The 22,624-nt window shown below is 34.8% G+C and overlaps 1 protein-coding gene across 5 annotated transcripts in view; it reads right to left on the reverse strand.

Annotated features, from left to right (window-relative positions):
* CFAP43 (cilia and flagella associated protein 43) overlaps positions 1-22,624 on the reverse strand; it is a 47,560-nt gene that overhangs the window by 16,993 nt on the left and 7,943 nt on the right. For all 5 annotated transcript variants that reach the window (XM_031597512.2, XM_090145454.1, XM_090145455.1 and 2 more), the window contains 18 exons: positions 21,328-21,478; positions 16,455-16,605; positions 14,549-14,611; positions 13,379-13,458; positions 12,545-12,676; positions 11,884-12,000; positions 10,723-10,803; positions 9,878-10,026; positions 8,755-8,858; positions 7,720-7,860; positions 5,643-5,812; positions 5,151-5,303; positions 4,594-4,724; positions 3,943-4,108; positions 3,273-3,383; positions 1,745-1,822; positions 1,042-1,167; positions 510-614 (listed from right to left, as the gene is read on the reverse strand). In XM_031597512.2, the coding sequence (XP_031453372.2) occupies positions 510-614; positions 1,042-1,167; positions 1,745-1,822; positions 3,273-3,383; positions 3,943-4,108; positions 4,594-4,724; positions 5,151-5,303; positions 5,643-5,812; positions 7,720-7,860; positions 8,755-8,858; positions 9,878-10,026; positions 10,723-10,803; positions 11,884-12,000; positions 12,545-12,676; positions 13,379-13,458; positions 14,549-14,611; positions 16,455-16,605; positions 21,328-21,478 (2,209 nt within the window). The remainder of the gene's footprint in view (positions 1-509; positions 615-1,041; positions 1,168-1,744; positions 1,823-3,272; positions 3,384-3,942; positions 4,109-4,593; positions 4,725-5,150; positions 5,304-5,642; positions 5,813-7,719; positions 7,861-8,754; positions 8,859-9,877; positions 10,027-10,722; positions 10,804-11,883; positions 12,001-12,544; positions 12,677-13,378; positions 13,459-14,548; positions 14,612-16,454; positions 16,606-21,327; positions 21,479-22,624) is intronic.

Genomic DNA, 22,624 nt, shown 5'->3' on the forward strand with positions numbered 1-22,624 from the left:
GGTAGTGAAAATATTTGACTTAAATTTAAATCTTATTTTTTTCTTACTTCCCTTTAACAATTTATGGATACAGCCTCTCTATCCAGGGAATTCTACCAGAATTAGATTTTTGTAAAAAATGACTTGGTCTTTCATCACTGTTTTGATAATTCAGTACAATTAATGTCCCTCTGCTCAAAAGTAACAAAAGTCAATATTAAATTTTGCTGCTACTAAGAAGTCATACCAACTACACAGAAAAATAATATTTACTAAACCTTTAGGAAAACTGTATGAAAATATTCTTTGAGATCAAGGAATTAAGGAGTTATTTATTTGCTTATCAGCATTCTTATCAACCCTGGAAGATAAAATTAGCTAGGCTCAGAGAAAGTGATAATGAAAAATTTGTACAAATCCCAGGAAGAAGTTTCTTTCCATACAGACAGGTGTTATACAGCTATTTAGTTTGTCTCACCTAAAGGAAGGAATAAACTAGTGCAGAAGATTAGGTGGAAACCCGAGTTTACCTTAACTGCCCGTCCTTTTACACACATGGAATCCCAGCACTCATGTTTGATAACATCCTGCAAGTAGCAATTAGCTAAAATCTCCATTTCAATCTTCTCCCTTATCTTTCAAGATAAAGAACATAGAATAACAACACGTGGTGCAAAACAGGTGATTTGTATCAAGTTACTGAAATAAAAACAACAAATCAAAAGAATTACTAATATTTAATCATATTGGACTATCACAGCTACCTTTTCCAAAAACTTGTATCACATGATACCGACAGGAATAATTTTAAGAACTTAAGCAATGTTCCCAAGGACACAGTGTTGGAACTACAATTACTGGCATAGATCATATTCCAATTAGCAGTGTCTGGATAAACAGCTTTACTTACTTCAATAAGTGATTTTAAATACTTTTTTTTTCCTTCTTCTCAGCAGTGAACAGCAATTTTAAGACTTTTGCTCTTCAATTATTCTTTTTAATTTTCATTACTGGTTTTAGAATATTCCCCCACTGCATCCTGTCCCCACCCTTCTATCATACCCTGGCCACTTCTTGTTCAGCCTCTACTTGTGCTCTTTCCTGCTCTTCCACATCCAGGTTGAATTCCTGCTGTCCCAGTTTCTCAATGTCTGGCACCTGTTCATTTTCATGCATCATTTTCTGGATCTTACGTATAAAATAAGCATAAGAAACAAATTAATTGAACATGCATAGATAAGATGCTATTTTTAACTACAAAACTTAATATCAGAGAAAATGATTTTAGTTAAGTAATGCCTCCTATTTATTTCTGTGGAAACTACAACAGATGCAAAAAGCTCAACAACACTGAAAGAGCAAATTCTCAGAAAACCCTCTTTTTCAACATAGTCATCAATCTCTATTAGAAAAAAGTAGACTCAAGAAACAGGTGGGAGGAATGGATCTTATCAGTATATATAAATACATTATAAATATAGGCTCTTTTCAGTGGTACCTAGTGACAGGACAAGAGACAATGGGCACAAATTGAAACACAAGAGGTTCTGAGCTTTTTTTTTTCCCCCTATGAGGGTGACGGAGTACTGCAATGGGTTGCTGAGACAGCTCATGGAGTCTTCATCCTTAGAGATAATCAAAATGTCTGGACTCTAACAGAGCACTGGAGCTGGTAGCCATAAAGTAAGTGGTCTTAAAAAATAAAAATAAAAAAAAAATCAACAACAAACTGGTATGGGAGTCATCACCCTTTTAAGAAACTCACAGTTTTATGCAGCTTCTTAATTCTCATTTGAAGCTCTTTCTTCTGGTTGGCAAACCTCTCAGTTTCTTCTCTAATGACCTAACATACAAATATATTGTTGAAAGACAAAAAAGAGACAAGAAAAGAAAAAAGAAAACATTGAAACAATTTAAAGGAACATTATCTGTACAGAAAACAAAAAGCTAGAGGGAAATAAGTGAAACAGACAATGCTAATTCAGAGGATGTCTCTTACAATTGCTCAAGAGAAAAACTGTACAACCAGGTTACATTGCAAACTGGTTGCACAGCAAGAGCTTAAAATATATAAGAAAGAAGTAAGCACAAGTGAAATGATTACAGGCACATTGAACTGGGTAAAGCCTACTCCCAGAACTTGTTAGCTGTGGTATATTCCTTAGATTTTTCATTATCACTAAGCACTTTCAGTGGGATATATAAAAACTAAAGTAAATTAACACTTGCTACTTGTTTTCAAAGCAGAGAAATTTTGTTTGCTGCTACAGTGTTCCTGATTCATCTCTTAGAGAAAATCACACAATTGCTCTCTAACTCCAGAACTTGCTTTCTATGATAGTTTTACAGCTTTATGTAAGATGGTGGCTACTGATTGCATGAAAGTGGAGTATGATTCTTATACTGGATGGAGATCATCCTCTAAAAGTCAGATGCAAATTTCCTAAATCATTAACAAGCATCTTACACCAATCTAGGACCATTAAACTTTGCTTCTTATCACCTCTACCTAGAAAATAATTATACATGGAAGTTTTGTGGATGCTCAGTCACGTGGATCTGTCAAAAAATTATAATGCAGAAACAAAAACATGAGTGGTGACATTTAAGAAGAAACAAGAATGCACACCGGGGAGTGGGATGGAGAAGATTCTACTTTCAGTGGCAGGTGCATTGATATCTGCCACTTGTGAAACTGTATCAAAATTTGAAAGGTCATTTCTCAGATGCATTCAGTCCCAAAATCTGGACAAAACACACTGCTCTGGCTCAAGTCATAAACAACCTGCTAGAATCCATAAATTCATATTTCTGAATAAACAAAAATCTATACTTAATACAGGCTCCCAAAGCATTTAATTTGCTCTCTACAGACTGATACATCATGCATTTTTATTTTGGCTACGTAACACCCTTACCTCACCCTTAACCTGAAATAAATCCCAGGGGTCTTTTTAGCAATTTATGTCATATTGTTGATTATTTAATAGTGTTTAGAATTTGTTATTATGGTTCCTGAGAAGAGAGCACCTTCCTGGTTTCTCGTACTGATCTTCTATGCAACATTTTGACACTTTTGGAAGTAAATGTCTTCATAGGTTTCTAAGGGCAGAAAGTTTTCCGGTAATCAAGTCTGCTCCATAGGTAGAGATGGTCCTTTGGTCTTTAATGCTCCTGTTTTTCTGGGTGTCTGCCTTAAATCCTTTACATTTTTAGAAACTACATTCATCTACAGCATATAATTCAGCACCTAAAATGGCTACTGGCTTTTGAAATCTTTGGTATGAAAATACCTTCTCTGTTTTCCGGCATAACCAGGTCATTTCACTAGTACTGTCTAAATGCAAACTTGTAAAGTTTCCATCTTCTGTCACTGCTGCACTGGAAGGTTCAAGTGGTGACTTCTGGAAACAAAGATATAAAAATGCATCCCAAGTACTTAGATGGGAGGAAAGGGAACAAGAAATGAAAATAAATAATTCACTTACATTAGAAGCAACACTGCCATCAAATTCCAGAAGGTGTTAGTACATTTAGTTCCTAATCGTTACCTAATCCTAATCGTTGCAAATCTATGCTATTATGCAAAGACTTTTGACTATAATTGCATGACTGTACTAAACTCTGTAATCACTGCCCTGCTTTATTTCAACAGAAAAACATACAACAAGCAACTCACAGTGTATAGCAGTAATATTACACTGTGAATGACATAACTTCATAGAGAAAAAACAACAAGTAAAAGCAAAGATACAAAAGTTGTCTTCCAATAAACTTCAATTTTCTTGGTAATACTTTTCCATAAATTAATAATTAACCATAGCCAACCTGCCACGGGTATTCTTCTACTAACATAAAAAGATTAGAATTGATTTTTCTTTTTTTCTTTTTTTTTAAAACAGTACTTAAATAAAGCTTTAGGATAATGACCATGTTTTCTTCCCACCAAAATTAAGAAAATACCTTAGATTTCTCTTCTGGAACTGATTCCGATGTGGATTTTGACTCAATTTGCCATTCTGCCATACACGTTAAAACAGCATTTTCATCCAAAATTGACTTGTTCAGTATAGTAAGAAGAGACTGCCAGTGAAAGTCAGCTTCTTTACCTTCAATTTCCTCTATCTTCCTATTAAATAGTAAAGGAATTGATATTTTTTGTGAAATTTTATTATGAAAATTGAGGAATTTTAAAATGTTCTCTGTAACACATTTATTAATTTTTTTTAAACATGCCTTTGCAGTGTTTTTACTTATGATTCAATGTTGTTGGTGTTCTAGAATTAAATGAAGTTTCTATAGAATTAGAAATTTTCAGATGGCTTATCTGAAAGTGACAAGAAGCCCACCATCTGTAATACGTGTGTTTATCAGAAGATACTCATACCTTGTACCGCAACCACACACAAATTGCAAAACATTCTCCACAACGCCATGAGCTGGGGAGACCTCTGCAGTAGAAAGGAGTGACTTTTGTACCCAACAACTCAATTCAATTCTCCTTATTTTGAGACTAACCAAAAGGAAGTTCAGAATCACAAGAAGATGCAAAAATTAGTCTGCCCAGATCCCAGAACTTATACCATCAATATTATTCTGCCACTTTATACATACTTCCATTTCAGACACACCAGGGCACCATCACTTTCACCACTGACCAGGATGAATTTGCCATCTAGTGAAAATATCATAGATCTGATTCCCCCTCCTTCGTATGAGTGACAATAGTTTTGAGCAAGTATCTCCTAGAAAAGTCAGAAACAGTTCATCAAATATAACTTCTTAATGGATTATGGCTGTAAATTATACTGTTTTTTATTTTTAGATAAAGGTTTATCTGAAATGCCAATATGAAGTATATAAAATACTAGAGTTCACGAGTTTATAATTTTTGACTAGATGTAAGAATAATGTTGTATATGGATTTTGTAGGAGACAAAGAAGATCAGTAAACTCATGTTTAAATCCAAAAACTTACTGGAGAAGAAAATTAGTATATGTGATCATATTTACATTCATATAAAAACAATTGCTGTGTCAATTCGTGTTCAACAAAAGTTTTTCTGAAACTTTATATATAAAGTGAATAAGAGTTTACTGTGAAATAAAGAAGCTCTCATAGGTCTTTCAGGTGAAAACCAAACTAAGCCTGTGCCTAAGAACCCACCTACCATAGTGGAAGTATCATAGATGAACAAAACACCATCCTTTGCTGCTGATGCCAGCCATCGGCTGTTGGGTGATAAACAGATGAATCCTGATCCAAACTGATTGCTAGGAATTACCTTTTCTGGTAAAAATACTGGTGGATCTTCCAAAATGCTCTGTCAACCAAACAATGTTAGCAGCAGTTAGAATAATTGACATATCCATGCCATTCTGAGGAGACTAACAATAGCTTCGTGGGTTGTCTATCACATGCCTGCAAGCTGCATGAGTTTTACATACAAGAATTTGACTTTTTCTTTCATAAAACAAAGATCTTTGTTATGCCAGGCTTCTGAGTAGTATACTGAAAATTGATATCTAAGGATGGAGTAGATGCTTTAAGTGTAGAGAAGAAGTTTCTTAGCTAATGCCCTCCCATATATTTACTTCATATATGACCTTTCCTAGCTGGTACTTCACCATGACTCAAAGTACAACAACTTTTGGGAATTTACCTGTTTAGAGAGATTGTATTTACAGATGAAAGGTGCACAGGTACAGTAGCCATACACTATGTTATCCTTCAGTCTGACTGCTGAACTCAAAGGGTACTCCAGATCATACTGCTCCTTTTTAATGGCACTAGCATTCAGCATTCCTTGATCATTAACATACTTATCAATTCCTAAAAGATTGATAAAAGAAATAAAGAGGAAGAGACATCACCACCACTAATGCAAACCAAACAGTCTCAGCAGAGAGTAAGCATGAGCTGTTTTCAAGGAGACTATGAGTTAAGATTTGTAGCTTCAAACACTAACTGCAAACATAGCACACTGAAGTGATGTACCAAGAGAGTTGTATTAGTTCTGAATAAGTACTATCAACAGTTCAGTCACAGTGAGTAAAAATTTGTCTGATTTAACCAGTTTTTTAGGTATTACATGAGCAGGGCAAACTAGTTTGCACAGAGGCTCATGTCACTGCTTTCAAAAGGGCATTATATTCTTTTTGGTTGTTTAATTTGAGCTTCCAAGAGGCATTTGACATTAAGACTGATGCAAGAAATGTAGATTCTCAGCAACTTTAAAAATCATACTCCAATTTAATTGACTATGATTAGGTTAAAAACTAGTCTAATGTATTTTTAAAGAAAACACTATCATTGAGGATTACTTCTAAGAAAGATTGTGAATTGTAAGGCCTTTTCAAAATTACTTGTAAATAACTAGAACATCTGGCATTAGGCTTACTTAGAGCTCATTTTTCTCCACAAAAGGCTTTGCTAGTCACCAGTGGCATCTAGTATAAATGATACAAAAGTAGAATGATGTAAATAATGGATATACACTACTTTTTTTCCTGTAACATGACAGGGACATGAATGAAACCTCAAACAGTATTGCTCACTTGGAAATTCAAGGATGGAAGAGACAAAAGTGGAACTTCACACTGTCATTGACAACTACTGTTAGTACACTATCCTACACCGGTTGTGTGATGAGGACACCAGGTGCAACACTGACCTACTCTGTGCATTATTGAAGTTAATGCATTAAGTCCTTCCACAGCTATTAATTTAGTTTTACATTTGATTCCAGAAAGTGCCCCAAGTCAATGCATTCATAGAATATCAGACATAATTACAAGTTCTATGATCACTTGCAGCAGTTGAGTCCATTTTGTGTCTATTTGCTTTTAAAAAAAAAGATTCATTTAAAAGTGTTATAATACTATAGATGTGCACAGAAGAATTACTGACTCATTATACAGTTGAGAATTGCACATATAAAACCAAGCATGACCATTTGAAAATTTAGTGTGGGATACCCAATTTAGTGAAACACTAACAGGTTCCCTTCACTTTATTCCCCATATTACAAATAGATATTCTAATTTTAATATCTCAGTATGCACATTGCACACTGCAGATACACAGGCCCAGATTTTCAGCAGATGAACTGAAGTGCACCATTCTTAATTCTCTTTATTTCTTCCCTTTTCAACAATGTGCAGAGCTTTTCATGGAATGTTTCTCTGTAACATTCCTTACTGGGATACAAGTTAATATTTTATAAATACAGTGGAATTTCTGCCAGTTAGAAAAACTATAAGAACAATTGTTTTTTGAGAAATATCAACTTTAACATGTTCTTAACAAACTAATATCTGTTACAATTCTATGAAGAGGCTGGTGGGATTGATTCCACTTTGAACATCTGATATACTAGTCTGCATGTAGGTAATGACAAGCACAAGGTCTCTTAGTGGCTGACTTTGGGCATTTCCACATGGTAGTAATAACAACAATAACAATAATAGTAGTAGTAGTAAGGTGGTTGCTTTTTGATTCTACATGTGAGATACTTCCCTCCTTTCCTTGCATTTTGTTCCAAATATCACAGTATTTCTACTGAAACAATTCAGCTGACTTCAAGTCTCCAGGCAGCCATAGGAGAAATGGTGGTGCAGAAGAATGTACAGATGAGATGAAGGAAGAGATTAAGACTGCTAGTATTTTATGTAATGAATGGCAATAATATATTCTAGTCTTAGAAAAGCATCACAAAGTATATATATTTCAATTCATACCTTCCATGAGTGTTGACGAGAGGCAAAAGATTTCCAGCCTTGTTTGTTGGATCTCTGCTACATTAAGAAGCACCATCACTTCAACTACGTTGTTCTTGAAGTCAGAAACTACTGAAAGACTCAGCACCTCACCTGCCAACACTGAAACACCAGTTATTACTACATGATGGTAACATTATTTTTACTGAGATATTACATGAAACATAATGGAGACCCCTTTTCAGAATACAGCTCTGCATAACTAGACTGTTTCAAATTTGCATTAAAAAATCAGACAAGCCACAACTTGATTTCAGAAGTGTTGATGAGCACTTAAGTGCTTTGGTTACACTGAACAGTTAAATCTCAGTTTACATCTAGCTTGAACTTTAGCAAGTTTGAGGCAATTTGCTGATAACCACCAAATAAAGCAAAGAAATGTCTGGTTCTAAGAAATCACACAGAAAATGAGAACATTATCAGGCATATTTAGATTATCTAAGGAGATGTAATTCTAAATACAGTTTAACGTATGAACTTTCCAAGTATTATCCTGGAAGTCAAACCTATTAAAATCATAAAGTAATGTCCGTTGGACTTAAATTAAGATGACAATCTATATGCACAAATATGAGCCAGAAGTATGTTACTGGAATTGAGAGACTACCTAAATAGATTTACAGAACAATTTTTGTTGCAAGTTAAAATTTCATCATTTTTAACTATTCAGTTTCAACCGCCAAACCTTCCAATTCCAGCAGTCCCCATGTTAAAGAGGTCAGTAGTGGGCATTTGTAACAAGAGATTGCACTCAGACGTCATGATCTATCAATAATTAGTGTAATTCCTCACATTGTCAGCCATAAAGATCTTAAGAGATTTACCAGCACATAATTACATAATTAGTTTTGGAAATTGATAGGAAAAATATTTTTATATTTAGTCCTCCCAGAATATAAGTAGCTGAAGGAGGGTGGCTTAATCTGACATGCAAGTATATTTAAAACACAACAAATAGTGAAAATATGATGTAATTAATGTTGTTTCATGTATTACCTACATATCCAAGAACTTGGAATAATTTTGAAGGCCGAGCATCTAGAATGAAGATATATCCTTCCATAGCTCTAACTATTAGGAACTGGCCACTCTGATCATAACTAAAGAAAACAAAAAACCAAGTACAAACCCAGTTTTGAATGTTATATTCCAAAAACAGTTTAATACAGTCAATACAGGGGTAACATTTTGTTCACAACTCCATCCTCATAGCTGCTGACTTCCTTGAGGGCATAAATACAACTGAAATTTCAGTTTCTAGTTTTACAGTCAGAGCCAGTGCTATGTGTGTGCAATGAGTGCACTAATTGAGCAGGTATGTGATCTAAAGCTAAGAGTACCCCAAGGTAGTCTATTTTATCAACTTCCTCTGAAGTTCAATTATTTCAAGTAAAACCATTTTCATATTATTTTGATTAAGCATGTATCTGCATTGATTTCCCTTTAATAAGTTGCTTTCTGTATCTATTTCTGGTGTTTTACATTAGGTAAATGTGAAAAGAGATTCCATCTGACTCTCTCAATAACAAGCAGATTTATATTAATGTTTAGCAGTTCAAATCCATTTTGTTTTTTAAGATAGAATGAAAATACTCTCACATATTGATTATTGAAAAACAACAGCAATAAAGAGTAAGACTATTAGGTCACAAAAGATACTTATAGGAGGATTGGCAAATTCAAAACTGTGAGCAAATGAATTATTAATAATTGTAAGGAAAGGAACTACTATGTAAGAAGGGATGACTCAAAGGCTTAAAGTTAACTTCACAAAACCTTGAATTTTTATTCATTGAGAAATCACCCTCTAAGTCCAGATACATGACACTGCATATAATTACTCCATAGAGTGATCTGTCAGAAAGGATTTTATGCATCAACGTATTTAGTGCTCCCTTGACTTTCATTAAAAATACAATATTATATTTTTGTCATCTAAATCCTGGTATTAGTACTCTTGTAAGTAATTCAGAAAAAAAAGTATTGCTGAAACAAATATTTAAACTGTTAAAGTACTTTACTTTGACATTTTTAGAACAAAAACTTCAAAAATTTTATTCAACTGCATTATTCAAGCAATTATTTGACACTATTCCTGCCCCTGTTACTGCATACTTACTGCAAAGATAGTACTGGAAATTTGGAAAGACAACTTCTGTGAACAACCCGTGGAGCTTCAACTTTGGTAACGTCAATAAAATAGATTTGACCCCCTTTCGTTCCTACAGCAACACTGTTTGAAGAGGGACAACAAGCCATAGCAGTTGCCTAATTGAGAAATAAAAAATACTTAACAGCTCCATATCATGTATGACGTTATGCTATAAGTTAGTATGCAACTGCTATTAGTATTTACAACTCTCTAAAATTCAGAGAATAAAATCAATGTGATTTACCTCTAACTCTCTACTGTTATTAGAAAGCCGGATTTTAATAGACATCATCAGCACTTCCCCTCGTGCTCTATATCTACTTATCAAAATATAATTATCTATTCCACAAAAAAAAAATCCACAGGATTTTTCAGTACTTGAATACATTTTAAGTCGGGACAAAATATTAACAGTTTGAAATCAACCCATTTCCTAAAATTTCTTAGTTAGATCAGTCAAGACAGTTCTTATACACTTGAAAAATTTCCTGTCAATTCTAACACACATTAAAAATACAGATTTAGTAAAGTAATACCATAAAAATTATTTACAAATGAATTCTTAAAAACAGAACACTAGAATATCAGGCTGAAATGCCTTCTCTGCTCTCTGCCTGAGTTAAATTTGTGTCTAGTTCAAGGAAATCTTCTGAAATATATTATAAAATCTCTCATTTGTTATTGAAAGATTTTATTTAGCTGTTCTCAAAATTGGCTGATCTGATTTTGAGCAATATTTTAGTATAAAACAGAAATATTAAAATGAAAATCTTAAGTATTTCTTACAACATAAGCTTCTAGTTAGTGTGTACCTCAATATCAAGGTTTAGCATGCTGAGGCAAGTCCCATTTTCCAGAAGCCAAATTTGTACTCCACCTGAAATTGTTACAGACTTGAAGAGACAAAAACATAATCAGAGGAGGGTGGAATAACCACATTATCTGGAAGTAGCTATTGATTTTCTATAGAATATAAAGTTAGCTAATGTCTCAGTGTAACAGATCAAGAGTTCCCACTTTCAATTGGAATTATTTGGCTTTTACTTTAAGTACAGCTGCTGCAAGAGCAAAGAAAATATATTTTTTTAATTGCTGCAGCTGTAGGAATGGTCTTTAAGCAGAAAGAGACAATGCAGGGCAAAACAGATCAATATCAGCACTCCCGACACTCAGTCAGCAGTTAAAAACACTCCAAATTTTCTTTGCATAGGAAAGTCCCAAAGAAGAGCTCTTCACTTTCTCACATGAAAAAAACTATGTATAACATAATTGTGCTTAATCTGCTTGTATACAGAAAATTTTATAATTTCACAGTAAAGTATTGCTAGAGGCCAATCAATCCTCACTTTACTTACTCTGAAGCAAATAAAATGTATCATTCCTGCGCTAGCAAAGAAACAGATTCAATAAACCAAAGACTCCAATGTTTTTACACTGCCTACATGAAGAAATAATGGCCTGGGGACAAATCAGGCTTACTGACAAAATACATGTCTTGCATGAATCAAAGACAGCATGAAAGCAAGGAGTTTTTCAGAATGGACAGATCAATTAGTAAGGTTGCCTTTGTCTTGGGACCCAGGACAGGCAACTCTTTCTGTTCCAATTTATGCTGAGGGCTGAAAGGATCAGTAGGAAACTCCGTGTTCCAAAATCTATTCTCTAAATTGAATTCACTTTCTGCATCTATATTCAAAGACAAACTGTGAGTCACACAAATCAACAGCAGAAAGAGTATGACAATTTTAGCAATCTGCATCCACCCTACACTCAAAGGAAATTTCTTTTACACTTTTTTATAGGCTATACCTGAGTGGACCCCATTTACTTCTTTTAATAGGTATTCATACCACTGAAGCAAAAATCAAGACAGACCCAGTCTCCTTAAGGCTGTTGGTTTTGTGCCTTAGCAATATATTGGTTTCCTAAAAAAACCTCACCATTAAATAGAAAAAAAAAAAGCCTTTTCTTACCACACAGTACTTGTCCCCTAGAGTAAGAAAATCAGCAGCCAGCAAATAACTGCTGAATGCATTCAGGAGTTTGACAGCTTCTCCACCGTGGGCAGGTTCGTAAGAATAGATTGTCCCCTGACAAATAAAAAATAGTAATCCATCACAGAGCTATGAAACATTTCATTAAAAGCTTTCAAACACTTCAACAAAAATATCCATTTTCCTGAGCTTAATTCTTTAGAGATTTTTATTTCTTTCTAAACTTAGTTTAAAAGTGCCCAGTAGAATACAGCTGAGTTTTACAGATTTTATTAACCTATACTTGCTGAAGATCATTTGGTAGTTATTCAGCTAGTCAGATTTTCTAGATATTTTTCTTTTCAAGATTTCTTTAATAAAATGATTTTAAACACCCCATTCTGTCTTACTACAAGAATCAACTGTACTTTATAATGAACCATCTGTAGAAGACAGTTGTTCTATGCTTCATTAGAATCCTTCCAATCTTTTGTTAGAAACACTGCACAGACCGAGTTTACTGCTGGTATAAATTGTTTTACTTGTGGGATAGCATTATGGAAGTTTCACAGATTCACACAATCACGTTAGCAGTACCAACACATAAATATAGCATCACAGAAATATCTCATACATTCTGCTATTATCTCAAATACTATACCTGATCAGTAATAATCAGAAGTATTGTGTAATCAGGAGAGAATATGAGGGTAGATATGGGTTCTGAGATGTCAGTACATATTTTCATCTCATATTGGAGATCTCTGATATGATAAAAGTATAAAACGCCCTCCTGTGCAGAAAAGTATAAATCCACATTAGTTCTAAGTGGCAAACTTCACAGCAAGAACTACTAAAAACCTCTAAAGTAAAGTTTTTAACAGTATATAATCTCTAACAATCTGGTTTGCCTTTATTACATCTGCACTCAAAGGATTCTTACTTTGAATAACAAATCCACTGAGGTGATCCTTAATACAAGTCTTAGTAACAGTTCACATCTGATAAGAATGGACTAATCAGTTAATACTTAAGATTTCATACTGTTGGGATTTTTTTTTTTTTAAAGACAGTATAAGAACTGTTTTACTTCTAAGCAGTAATGAACAATGGCATCATGAGTTTAGGTTAAAAGATGAAGTAGATTTTGCACAAAATAAATAGACAATTCTCCTGGCCATTTTCTCTACTTTCCTGTTTTATGTCCATCTTTCTTTTCTGTTCCTGTAGAGTGCTGTTCTTTGTTAAAAATAGGTTATCCTCTTTTGTCACTTTGACTACAAAAGTGGAATCTCTTCCAATCCTGCCCCCTTCTGATTTCTTGTCTCAAGCCTTAAAAAGGAACACACTATGCCAGAGAGAATTGTTACAGCTCTGCAACCCTCCACTTTTTTTCTAGCCTGTCTTTGAAGCGAACTCTGTGAATGTATTCAATATGAATATTCTTTGATTTTGACATCATATTAATAAGTAAAGACCATGAAGGATGCCTTACAATTCCAGCTGTGTACAGTCCCTCATTACAAAATGCCATGGTAAACACAACTGTTCTTCGCAGAGCCTGTGGTTTGCCACCTAAGAGCAGAAGACCAACACAAAAGTTTAACTTATTGGAACACTATCTCAGCATTAAATCTGGAAGAGTTGATTATTTGAGAGTAAAAATATTCTACTGTCTATGTAATTCTAGACCTTTGTGCTCTGATAATTAAGGATAAGGTGGGTATACATAATTTGAAGTGACATTACTACTGTGGCCTGTTGAACTAGAAACTGATTGGAGAAATCATTTAATTCTGTAAATGCTGCAGAACAGCTACAAAGAAATATACTAAGTCTGTCAGTAAGAGAATCACATAGTGATTTAGGTTGGAACAGACCCTAGAAGTCCTCTGATACACCTACCTTCCCATTCAGCACAGGGCCAACTCAAACTGAGACACAACTTCAGAGCTAGAACACGTTGTTCAGAGTAATATCCAGCTGACGTCTGAATATTACTAAGAAATTCTATGATTTATTTGGGCAACCTGTCCAAATATCTGACCTCCTTCAGTTTGATAATTTTTTTCCTATTATCTACCCCAAAATGTTGCTGGTGTCAACTATATCCTTTACCTATCTGGCTCCATATTTTCTGCTACCTTTCAATAGAAAGCTGAAGCAATAGCAAAATCCCTCTTTTCCTTCACAATGAACATAGTTCTTTCTGCCCATCTTTCTACATCATGCATTCCAACTCTCTGCTAATCTTTGTGGCCTTGTGCTGAACTTCCTCTAAAATATAATTTTTTTTTTTTGTACTATGGAACTCAAAGTGTTTGAAACAACCCCCTAAACCCTAACTCAACTAAATTACAAGTTCTTACAGTTATAAAAATTAAGCAATACAGAAATTACTCTAACTTCAATTATTCCAATCTAAATTAGAATGAACAGAAATTATTTCACTGCCACTGTTTTTCCTGAGGCTATTCATTCAGCTATTAACAGAAAGCCCATTAGTTATTCATCAGACACACATAATGATTGTCATCAATCTGTAGAGGCCAGGGTGATCTGAGCTCATCTAAGCAGAACTTCCAACTACACTCACATACTATTACTTTCAGCTATTACTGATGCTGCCTAAAAATCTACTAGCTTAACTGGAATATAGAAATACCTTTCTTTTTCTGTACTTCTCTACGAATGTAGTCCAACATGTCTGATATTTTACGTATCTGTTCTGCACAAGAGAAAACAATTTACATCATTAACCTTGTTTATATGTCAATATTTCACTAAATATCAGTTGCATTCCAGTCTACTGAACAGAAAGCTGGGTTTAGTATACTGACAAAAATGTGTTTTCTTTCCCCATATTAATCCTTTCTGTCATTTGTACAACTGAGCAGGCACAATCTTTCATACACTGATAGAATCATTACGTTTGGAGAAGACCACTGAAATCATCCAGCTCAACTGTTGACCCATCTTTCTCTGGTTCAGTTGACAGTTATAAAAAGAAGTGCTTAAAGTTGGACATGCACTTACGCATTCTGCTAAACAGAAGCATTAAATGTTTTAAATTATGTAGAAGCTTCAATACAACATGCTTACAGACATTTGTTAGAGTTTTAGGACAGAACACAAAGAAGAACGTACAGGCCAAATAAAAGCCCAGATGACAAATATTTTTGTTGCTTTCTACTGAATAGACAAAAAAATCTAGTTACACCTCATCTTTTCTTATTGATGACTTCCAGCTCTTGATTTGATTTACAACTGACAATTTCAAAAGTGGAAAAATAATGCTGGATTTTCTATTTTTATCTTTTTTAAGAGCAGCATTTCTTTACTGAACAGAGATACAGTACTCCGGAAAAGTCAGGGATACTTGCCTCACTTTAAGAAATAATGCTTTAATTGGAAAAAGATCGAAATTATTGTCAGCCTCTCTATTAACTCTAAGTCAGCACTGATCAGAGAAAATGTTCTATGTTGGTGTGCAATGTCATATTGCCCACTTTTAGTCTAAGGAGCAGCACATTCTACTGCTCCTTTTACCATCTGACCAAACCACTGAACTACATGTGCACAGTAGGACTGACAACTCCCGTCCCTGCAAAGGACAATAGTGTATAGGGTGCCATTGCCAGAACTGCTTATGCTGCCCACATTTAACTGTTCTCCATTTTGGAAGCCCTCTGTATGAGCATAAATGGGTAGTATAAGGCAGGGAGTTGGGGTGAGACTTCAGGGTTCCTAGAAAAAAAAAGTATGGAATGGGCTGCTGTTGCCAGGAAAGTTCACTCACCAGCATGCCAAAGGTGCCCATGAAAAAAAAAAAAAGGGAATGCACATTAGGGAGACAAATTACTTTAGCAAGCTGCAATCAATCCAAGATGTGCCAAGCTTTCTAGAATAATTTAAAAGTAAATTGCTTTGTTTTAAGCCAGAGGCATCTTCTGCTCACTCTCTGTGGTTCATACCTCCTACAACAGCCTAACTGTATTTACAGCCTTCTTTTCATTAGAAAATTTTTTATGTAACTGCTGATCTTCAAGAATTATATTAAGAAACTTTATATTAAATTCAGTTGTGTTGTTAATCAACATCATGCTAAACATGAGTCTGCAAAGATATCTTCTAACATCAGCTAACATACCAAATGAGGAGAATCCAAAATATGTCCTGCAAGAGCAAATAAATTACTGTACTTAACTAGCCATAAAAGGATTGTATAGTTGCTATATTAGCAATAGAAAGTTAATCTAATAAAGCTGTTAATAAGATATAGGTTATTGGAATTATTGTTCATTTTATCAAATGGTTTTAATGTATTCATAGCTTCTTAAATTTTTTTGGCTGAGAAAAATGACTGCCAATTAAAGGGTGCTAAAGACTTAGAAGATCAACAGAAATTTTGAAATGTTTACTTTGTTAATAAAGGAATAATGGTTTTCATATGGCTCTCCAGTACAGCATTACAATTTCTCTAGGTTACGCAACAGAATAAAGCAAAAAACTCTTCGTTCCTTTCCATCTTCCTCCCTACATGAATAAAGCACACAACAGTTATTTCTTACCAGATAGAGGTTTTTGTTGAATAATTGAAGCACTGCATTTCTCAGTATCAATTGCCAAAATATAACCTTCTTTACAGCCCAGGTAAATGTCAGAGGTTGTAGTCCAGCAGTGGGCAGTAGGATGCAATGAAGGCTTAATATCAGTTCTAGGCTTCAGCACAAAAACAAACAAGTTCAGTTAACTGGCAAATATCTGTAAAGTTACGTACATTTCAAGGCCAAGAAATTATCTCAGAGTCTGACTTTTTTTATTCAGTCATCCTTCTACTGAGCCTAGAAACGTGAGAAACATGAACATCTTCCAGAAAAACCAATGTCTGGAGGGAGAAGTCCAGAACACTTTCCTCTCTAGAAGCTTGTGTAAATGACAAATTATATTTTCGTTAAAAGTGGTAACTTTTGTTTTGTTTTTGTTTTTTAAATGTATTATCCAGCATTTTTGCCTTCTGGCTTAGAAATCCCCTCTGGTACATCATCCACTCTAACAAAGGCATTGATCCACTACAACTAAGTAATCTCCCAGTTTCTTAGTGATGAAGTTATGAAAAAATCAACACAGTCAGCTCCTAGATTGTTTTTTATTCTCCCCCCATCAGAATAGCACTAGGAGTCCAAATTTAAATGGTTACCTAATATGACCTCATCCTGACAAATGTATTTCAAACTTTACAGAAGAGCCTGATTTTGCAGACACATCCTGTTGGTTTGTTTTTTTCTTCTTCATCCTATGATATTGAATTCTTGGTAGAATTAGAACACACTTTGTTTAAATAGCTTATCTTATAACCAAATTAGTCTGAAAAACATCTCTGTTAATCTTTTCATCATGCATAAATTAGATCTAGAAATATCCTTGCCACAGATTACCATATACCTGGAATTTCATTTCTCTAAAACAAAACTCAAATCTATCATCTGTACCTCTCCACCAAATATTATTAAAGACTGTGAGCTGTTCAGATACAACAGCAATAGGAGGTAGGAGTTATATAAATACCATGATAGAAACAACCAGATTGAAGCAGAGTCACTAAAAAAAAAAAACAACACCTTGTGAGAATATTAAGAAGCAAAGATTCAAAGAGCAGGAATGGAGAAGAGGAACAATACTGAATGTGATGGATAAAATAAAGAGAGTCCATAATTCTATAAATTCTCTTGCTGTCTCACTTAAGGTTCTATTAAAAGAGAAAATATGGATGCACTTGTGATGAAAGCATAGGACAAAGATGCATAGCTATCCAGATTTCATTAGTAAAATATGCCAAGGACTTCCTATACAATTCTGGATAGGCAACTCTTTATTTATGCCTACACAGCATTTTGAAGAATAAAATAGGACAAACTAATAAATCTACAGCAGGATGGGACTGTACATCACCCAGGGAAAAATTTAATATAGGCATTTTCCCTCATTTTACATAGCTTGAACAGCACAAATCTTTGGCAAGATGTAACTTAACTACCATGAATCAAAAATGTCCTCCGCAAAGACAACCTCTCTCATGTCCCCTTATGCCTGCTGTCATGACTGCCTTTACATAAACTAGGAAAAATGTGTTAATCCTAGGGTGAGATTATGTAAATTTAAAACAAGATTGATTCTTCAACTGTGCAATGGTGCAGTGGTGCGTAATAATAATGCAGACTTTTGTTGAACTTCTGTCTCTTTTAAAATTAACAGAAAAAAATCCATGATGGATTCTTGTCACAAAAGAAATAATAATAAAACAATGGAATAACATTGTTACTGGGGATACAATGGATTCAAGTGGGCTGGTCATTGCAAAGTAAATTCATAAAACTCAGATCATAACAGTAAGAAATACCAAAACACAACTTAAACAGTACAATGGAAGAAAAAAAGATTGAAGTATTTTGAATGTTTCAATTCCTTTCACTCTGCTGCCTCACTGTGGTTACACTGTGGTACACACTTAGCCTCAAGATCTGGCTCCAGAGCATGGATGCAAACAAGTGCACATGCAGCAGACTTGCTTTTCTTACATGATTGTCACACACTCCTTAGGAACGTGCTACTGCCACCAAGCAACCACAGACTATGAGTTGAGAGTAATCCTTCTACTTATTAGTGTAAATAAAATGGTTCTCCACTTTTGATGCTTATATCAACATGAAAAATGTTGACCCCAGCTGACTTGGATTTAGTTGTAAAGAAAAATTCTGTTGAATTTGGTGGAAAATGGGAGAGGCTCATCAAGCTATGATACTATCCCTATTGCACTAAACTGAAAGCACTTCATTAACCACATCCAGGAGGAGCATGCTCTCTTATCAATTAAAAAAAGAGAGAACAATGATAGTGAGGACAGTAACTCCAAGGTATGAACAAATGTTGAGATGCAGATTTTAGGCCAGAATCAGATAAGTGTTCACAGACATTTGTGAAAGTATACAAATCATCAGTTATAGTACCCATTCAAGTAACTGCAGCAGGGGCTTGTCAATTTAGAGTGAGAAACTGTAGAAAGTAGAGGTGCCATAACTACCATTAAGTCCATTACAGAAACTGTAGTCTGAAGATGTCTGGATATCTGAAGAACTCAGCAAATTCAGTAGTTTCAGTCCCACTGAATGTTACTGTATGAGTTAGTTTTCAACATAAGGACTTTGAAAAAACCATATTTTGAGACAACACCTTCTACATCAACTGTAATCCAGACCAAATCAAGCAGGAATTGCTTTGCCAAAGGCACACTCTCCATGTTGGGATTGGGTGCATTAAGCTACAAGACATGTGTACACAATTCCACCCAGTGGGGTTGGGTTACAAGATCTAGTAGCAGCTCAGTACTCCTGCTAGGTTAGAGATGAAGCATACGTGCAGAGGTGTATATAGAGGGGAGAATTAGTGTTGTACAATATCACCAAATAACATGCCTGTAAAAAGAAAAAGGTAACTCAGCTAGCACAGTCTGGAGCCAGGTGAAAACACAGAAATTGAATCAGTGTTTCTGAGTTTGTCTCCTGGTGCTACTTCTGGAAGAATGCAGCACCCTACAATTTAGTACCCAGGAAAAAAATAAACCACAACAAATAGAACAAGTTCATATTTCTGGAAAATCATTCTAAAGTATCTTCGAACGTAACTTTGTTAATATTTCATAACAAACACCCACCTACCTAGGGTGTTTGATAGTAAATACCAAAATATATACCTCCTAATTTGAAAGAAAAGGAAATCTTGGTCAAAAACTAGTAGAATTAGATCAGCCTACTCTTACTTCACAAATATTTCTATATTTAAGGAGAAGATGATCATATTGAAGCCAGTAAAAAGAAATCTAGATTTTCTTGGAGGCAGTTGGGAATACAAAGACCCCATAAAGGTACCTAATATGGTTGAAAGCACATTTTCTTCCACGTGAGAAAGCTCACAACATAGATATGCAAGTTCAGGCACAAGAACTTGCAAGAAATAGATCATAAACATGGCACAAATCTTGTACATTTGAAATGCTAGGCAGAAAATTCTCACAGAAAGCTGGAATTATGCCTATACAGAGAATGTTCAGTTCTAGGGAAATAAAAGTTCAGTGACTGTGATACATTCCAAAGCAGAGCTAGAAATAACAGGGATGCAAATGATGATGGAAACAACAAGAAGGTCTTAATTCTTCACACGATTCTGCTGAAATCTTAGAACTCTATCTGCAGCATTCCACAGAGGAATATTTGATCTTGATGAATGGAATAGTACGCATACAAGGACAAATTCTTTTAATACTTACAGACCTAATATATTGTTTCTTTCTCCCTTTCATAGCTCACACTGCAGACTAAAGAACCAAGTGTTTTTCGCAATTGAGGTGCTGTACATATTATACGAAGCAGTAAGGTAGAATAAAAACACAATAATGCTTATGAACATATTTCATCTTTATTTGCCATGTTTTAAGTGTTTTGAAATATAAGTAGCTCAGGTGTAATCAAAATCAGTAGAGGACATCTGTAGTCACAGTTAAAAAGCTCTGCAAATGCCATGTAAAAGAGGATGAGGTAAGGAAAAATAATTTCCCATTTTCAATTTTTTTCTGCATTCTGCTTTATAATAAAGGCTTATTGCATAAACCTTTCGTATATTGACCTGATAATATAGAACTCACATTTGCCCAGCAAAAAGACAATATAATGCTGCACCATCTAATGTACAGTAGTTCCAGTATCATTATATAGCACAAGCCATTAAACAGAAAAATGATGTTCTTAATCTTAAAAGGGAATCCCAGATTTGCAAATTAATTGTTTTCACAGTGCCAGTTGCTTCTAGTTAACAGTCAGGTGAAAGTAAATTTCAAACAAAATGACAACTCTTGAAGCATTTCGTATCTCTAAGGAGGCTAGCAAGCAAGTGATCAAATACAAACACAGCAAATGGGCAGATCCAGCACCATCAGTGGAATGGGAATGTATTTCAAAAGCAGCAGCTGCTGTTTGGAATAAACCCTTCAGTATTTTCACAGCTTGAGATGCTTTCAGAGTCAAGAAGAGAACAAACCCCCAAAGGGAAGTAAAGATACCTGAAGGTTATTATCAGTTTAGCAAGGTTTCAACAGCTCTCATTAGCTCAGGAATAGTTAAATGCTGACATACTGTTAATGCTCCTGGGATGGAGAGCAGTACCTCCACTGCACAGACATATTACTACACCAGGACACGTCAGATGTACTATAAAATAGTAGCATGCCTTGTAAATCTGTCAAAATGTATTTCAAAAACATTTCTGAAACAACAAAACTATATCTTGGATTGTACCTGTTTAAACAGACATTACAATTATTAATTTATTTAAATCTAAATGCATAAAAACCATAATGACTTGGAGTAATAAATTGATAAAATGAGTAGCTACCACGAATGTTTCTGCTTCATCTCCTACTAGTCCAGCAATGGCTGAAACTGGCATAACAGGGCCATGGTAGGGTTCTTCAACACAAGAATATGGGAAAAACAAATCCTCATGATGATCCAGAGAACCTTGCCTATCAGGGAGTTTCACAGGGCTGTAAAAAAAAAAAAAAGCAGCAAGAGAAACTGTCTGAGGAAAAATATTACAAATAGTATATGTGGACACAAAACTGGGAAGCACATTTTTTGAGAAGAGACACCAATCTTTACTTGAGCAACAGTAATGGCAAACTGCTGTACAGAATAACTCCACATGAAACACTGTTTCACTACAAGGTGATAATCTCACTAGAAAAGAGGCCCCTAACCAGCAGAACTGGATTGCCACACTGTAACTCACTGTCTTTTCCTATTGCCTTAAACAAATAACTACCCATTCTTGCTGTTTTCAGTCGGATTAACAATGTTACACACCTAACTTGCACAAATTATCAGGATTCAAGCTTAATGAATATTTGGAGAAAATTTATTTATGATGAAAGTAGTAATAGCAGCATTTCCCTGATACATTCTGATAATCAGCATATGAGCAGGAAGTAAGGATTCTGTAGCTTACAAATTATTTATTTATGATTTGGTAAAAGTGTTGTGTGAAATAACTAATTCTCAGTGGAGGCCTAACCTCTACTCAATGGAATAAAAAGTAGGAAAACAAGTGTATGGATATTTTCATGTGTACTCTATAGTGACAAAAGGGATTAAAATTTTGTTTTGATATCTCAAATTAAAGCCTTGTCTATACTTTTGGTATTTATATACTTTATTGTATAACCATGTCAGTGGTAACATACTGGTTAGTCATAGTTAATGAGATTAAATATGCTATGAATTGTGGAATAGCTGCCACTGCAACAGTATTTGTGTTGTCCTCTGAGGCTTCCATCTTGAACAAAGCATATTAGTCCACCTGTTCTCATATCAGCCTCAAAGAAGATTTCAGAATACATCTAGATTTGCTGTTCTCAGTGCACTGTATTGACAGAGCCACCCTCTCTGTAAATTGGCCACACAAGCTGGAAAGCACAGGAAAACAGATGCTGCTTTTGGTAAAATCTGTGAGCTGCTTAACTGTGCTTACTAGAAAGAAACTTGATCCACATTTGGTAATTCCACAGCCACAAAAGCAATACACATTCCCACTCAGTATTCAACATTACCACTTACAGGAATGGGAGAGCAATCTAGGCACTGTATCAATGCAATAGGGCAGCACTTAATAGAGATAGCTACCAAAAATGCTG

The sequence above is a fragment of the Phasianus colchicus genome, chromosome 8 (assembly GCF_987193195.1).
Source record: "Phasianus colchicus chromosome 8, bPhaCol1.hap1.1, whole genome shotgun sequence".
NCBI classification, from domain to species: Eukaryota; Metazoa; Chordata; class Aves; order Galliformes; family Phasianidae; genus Phasianus; species Phasianus colchicus.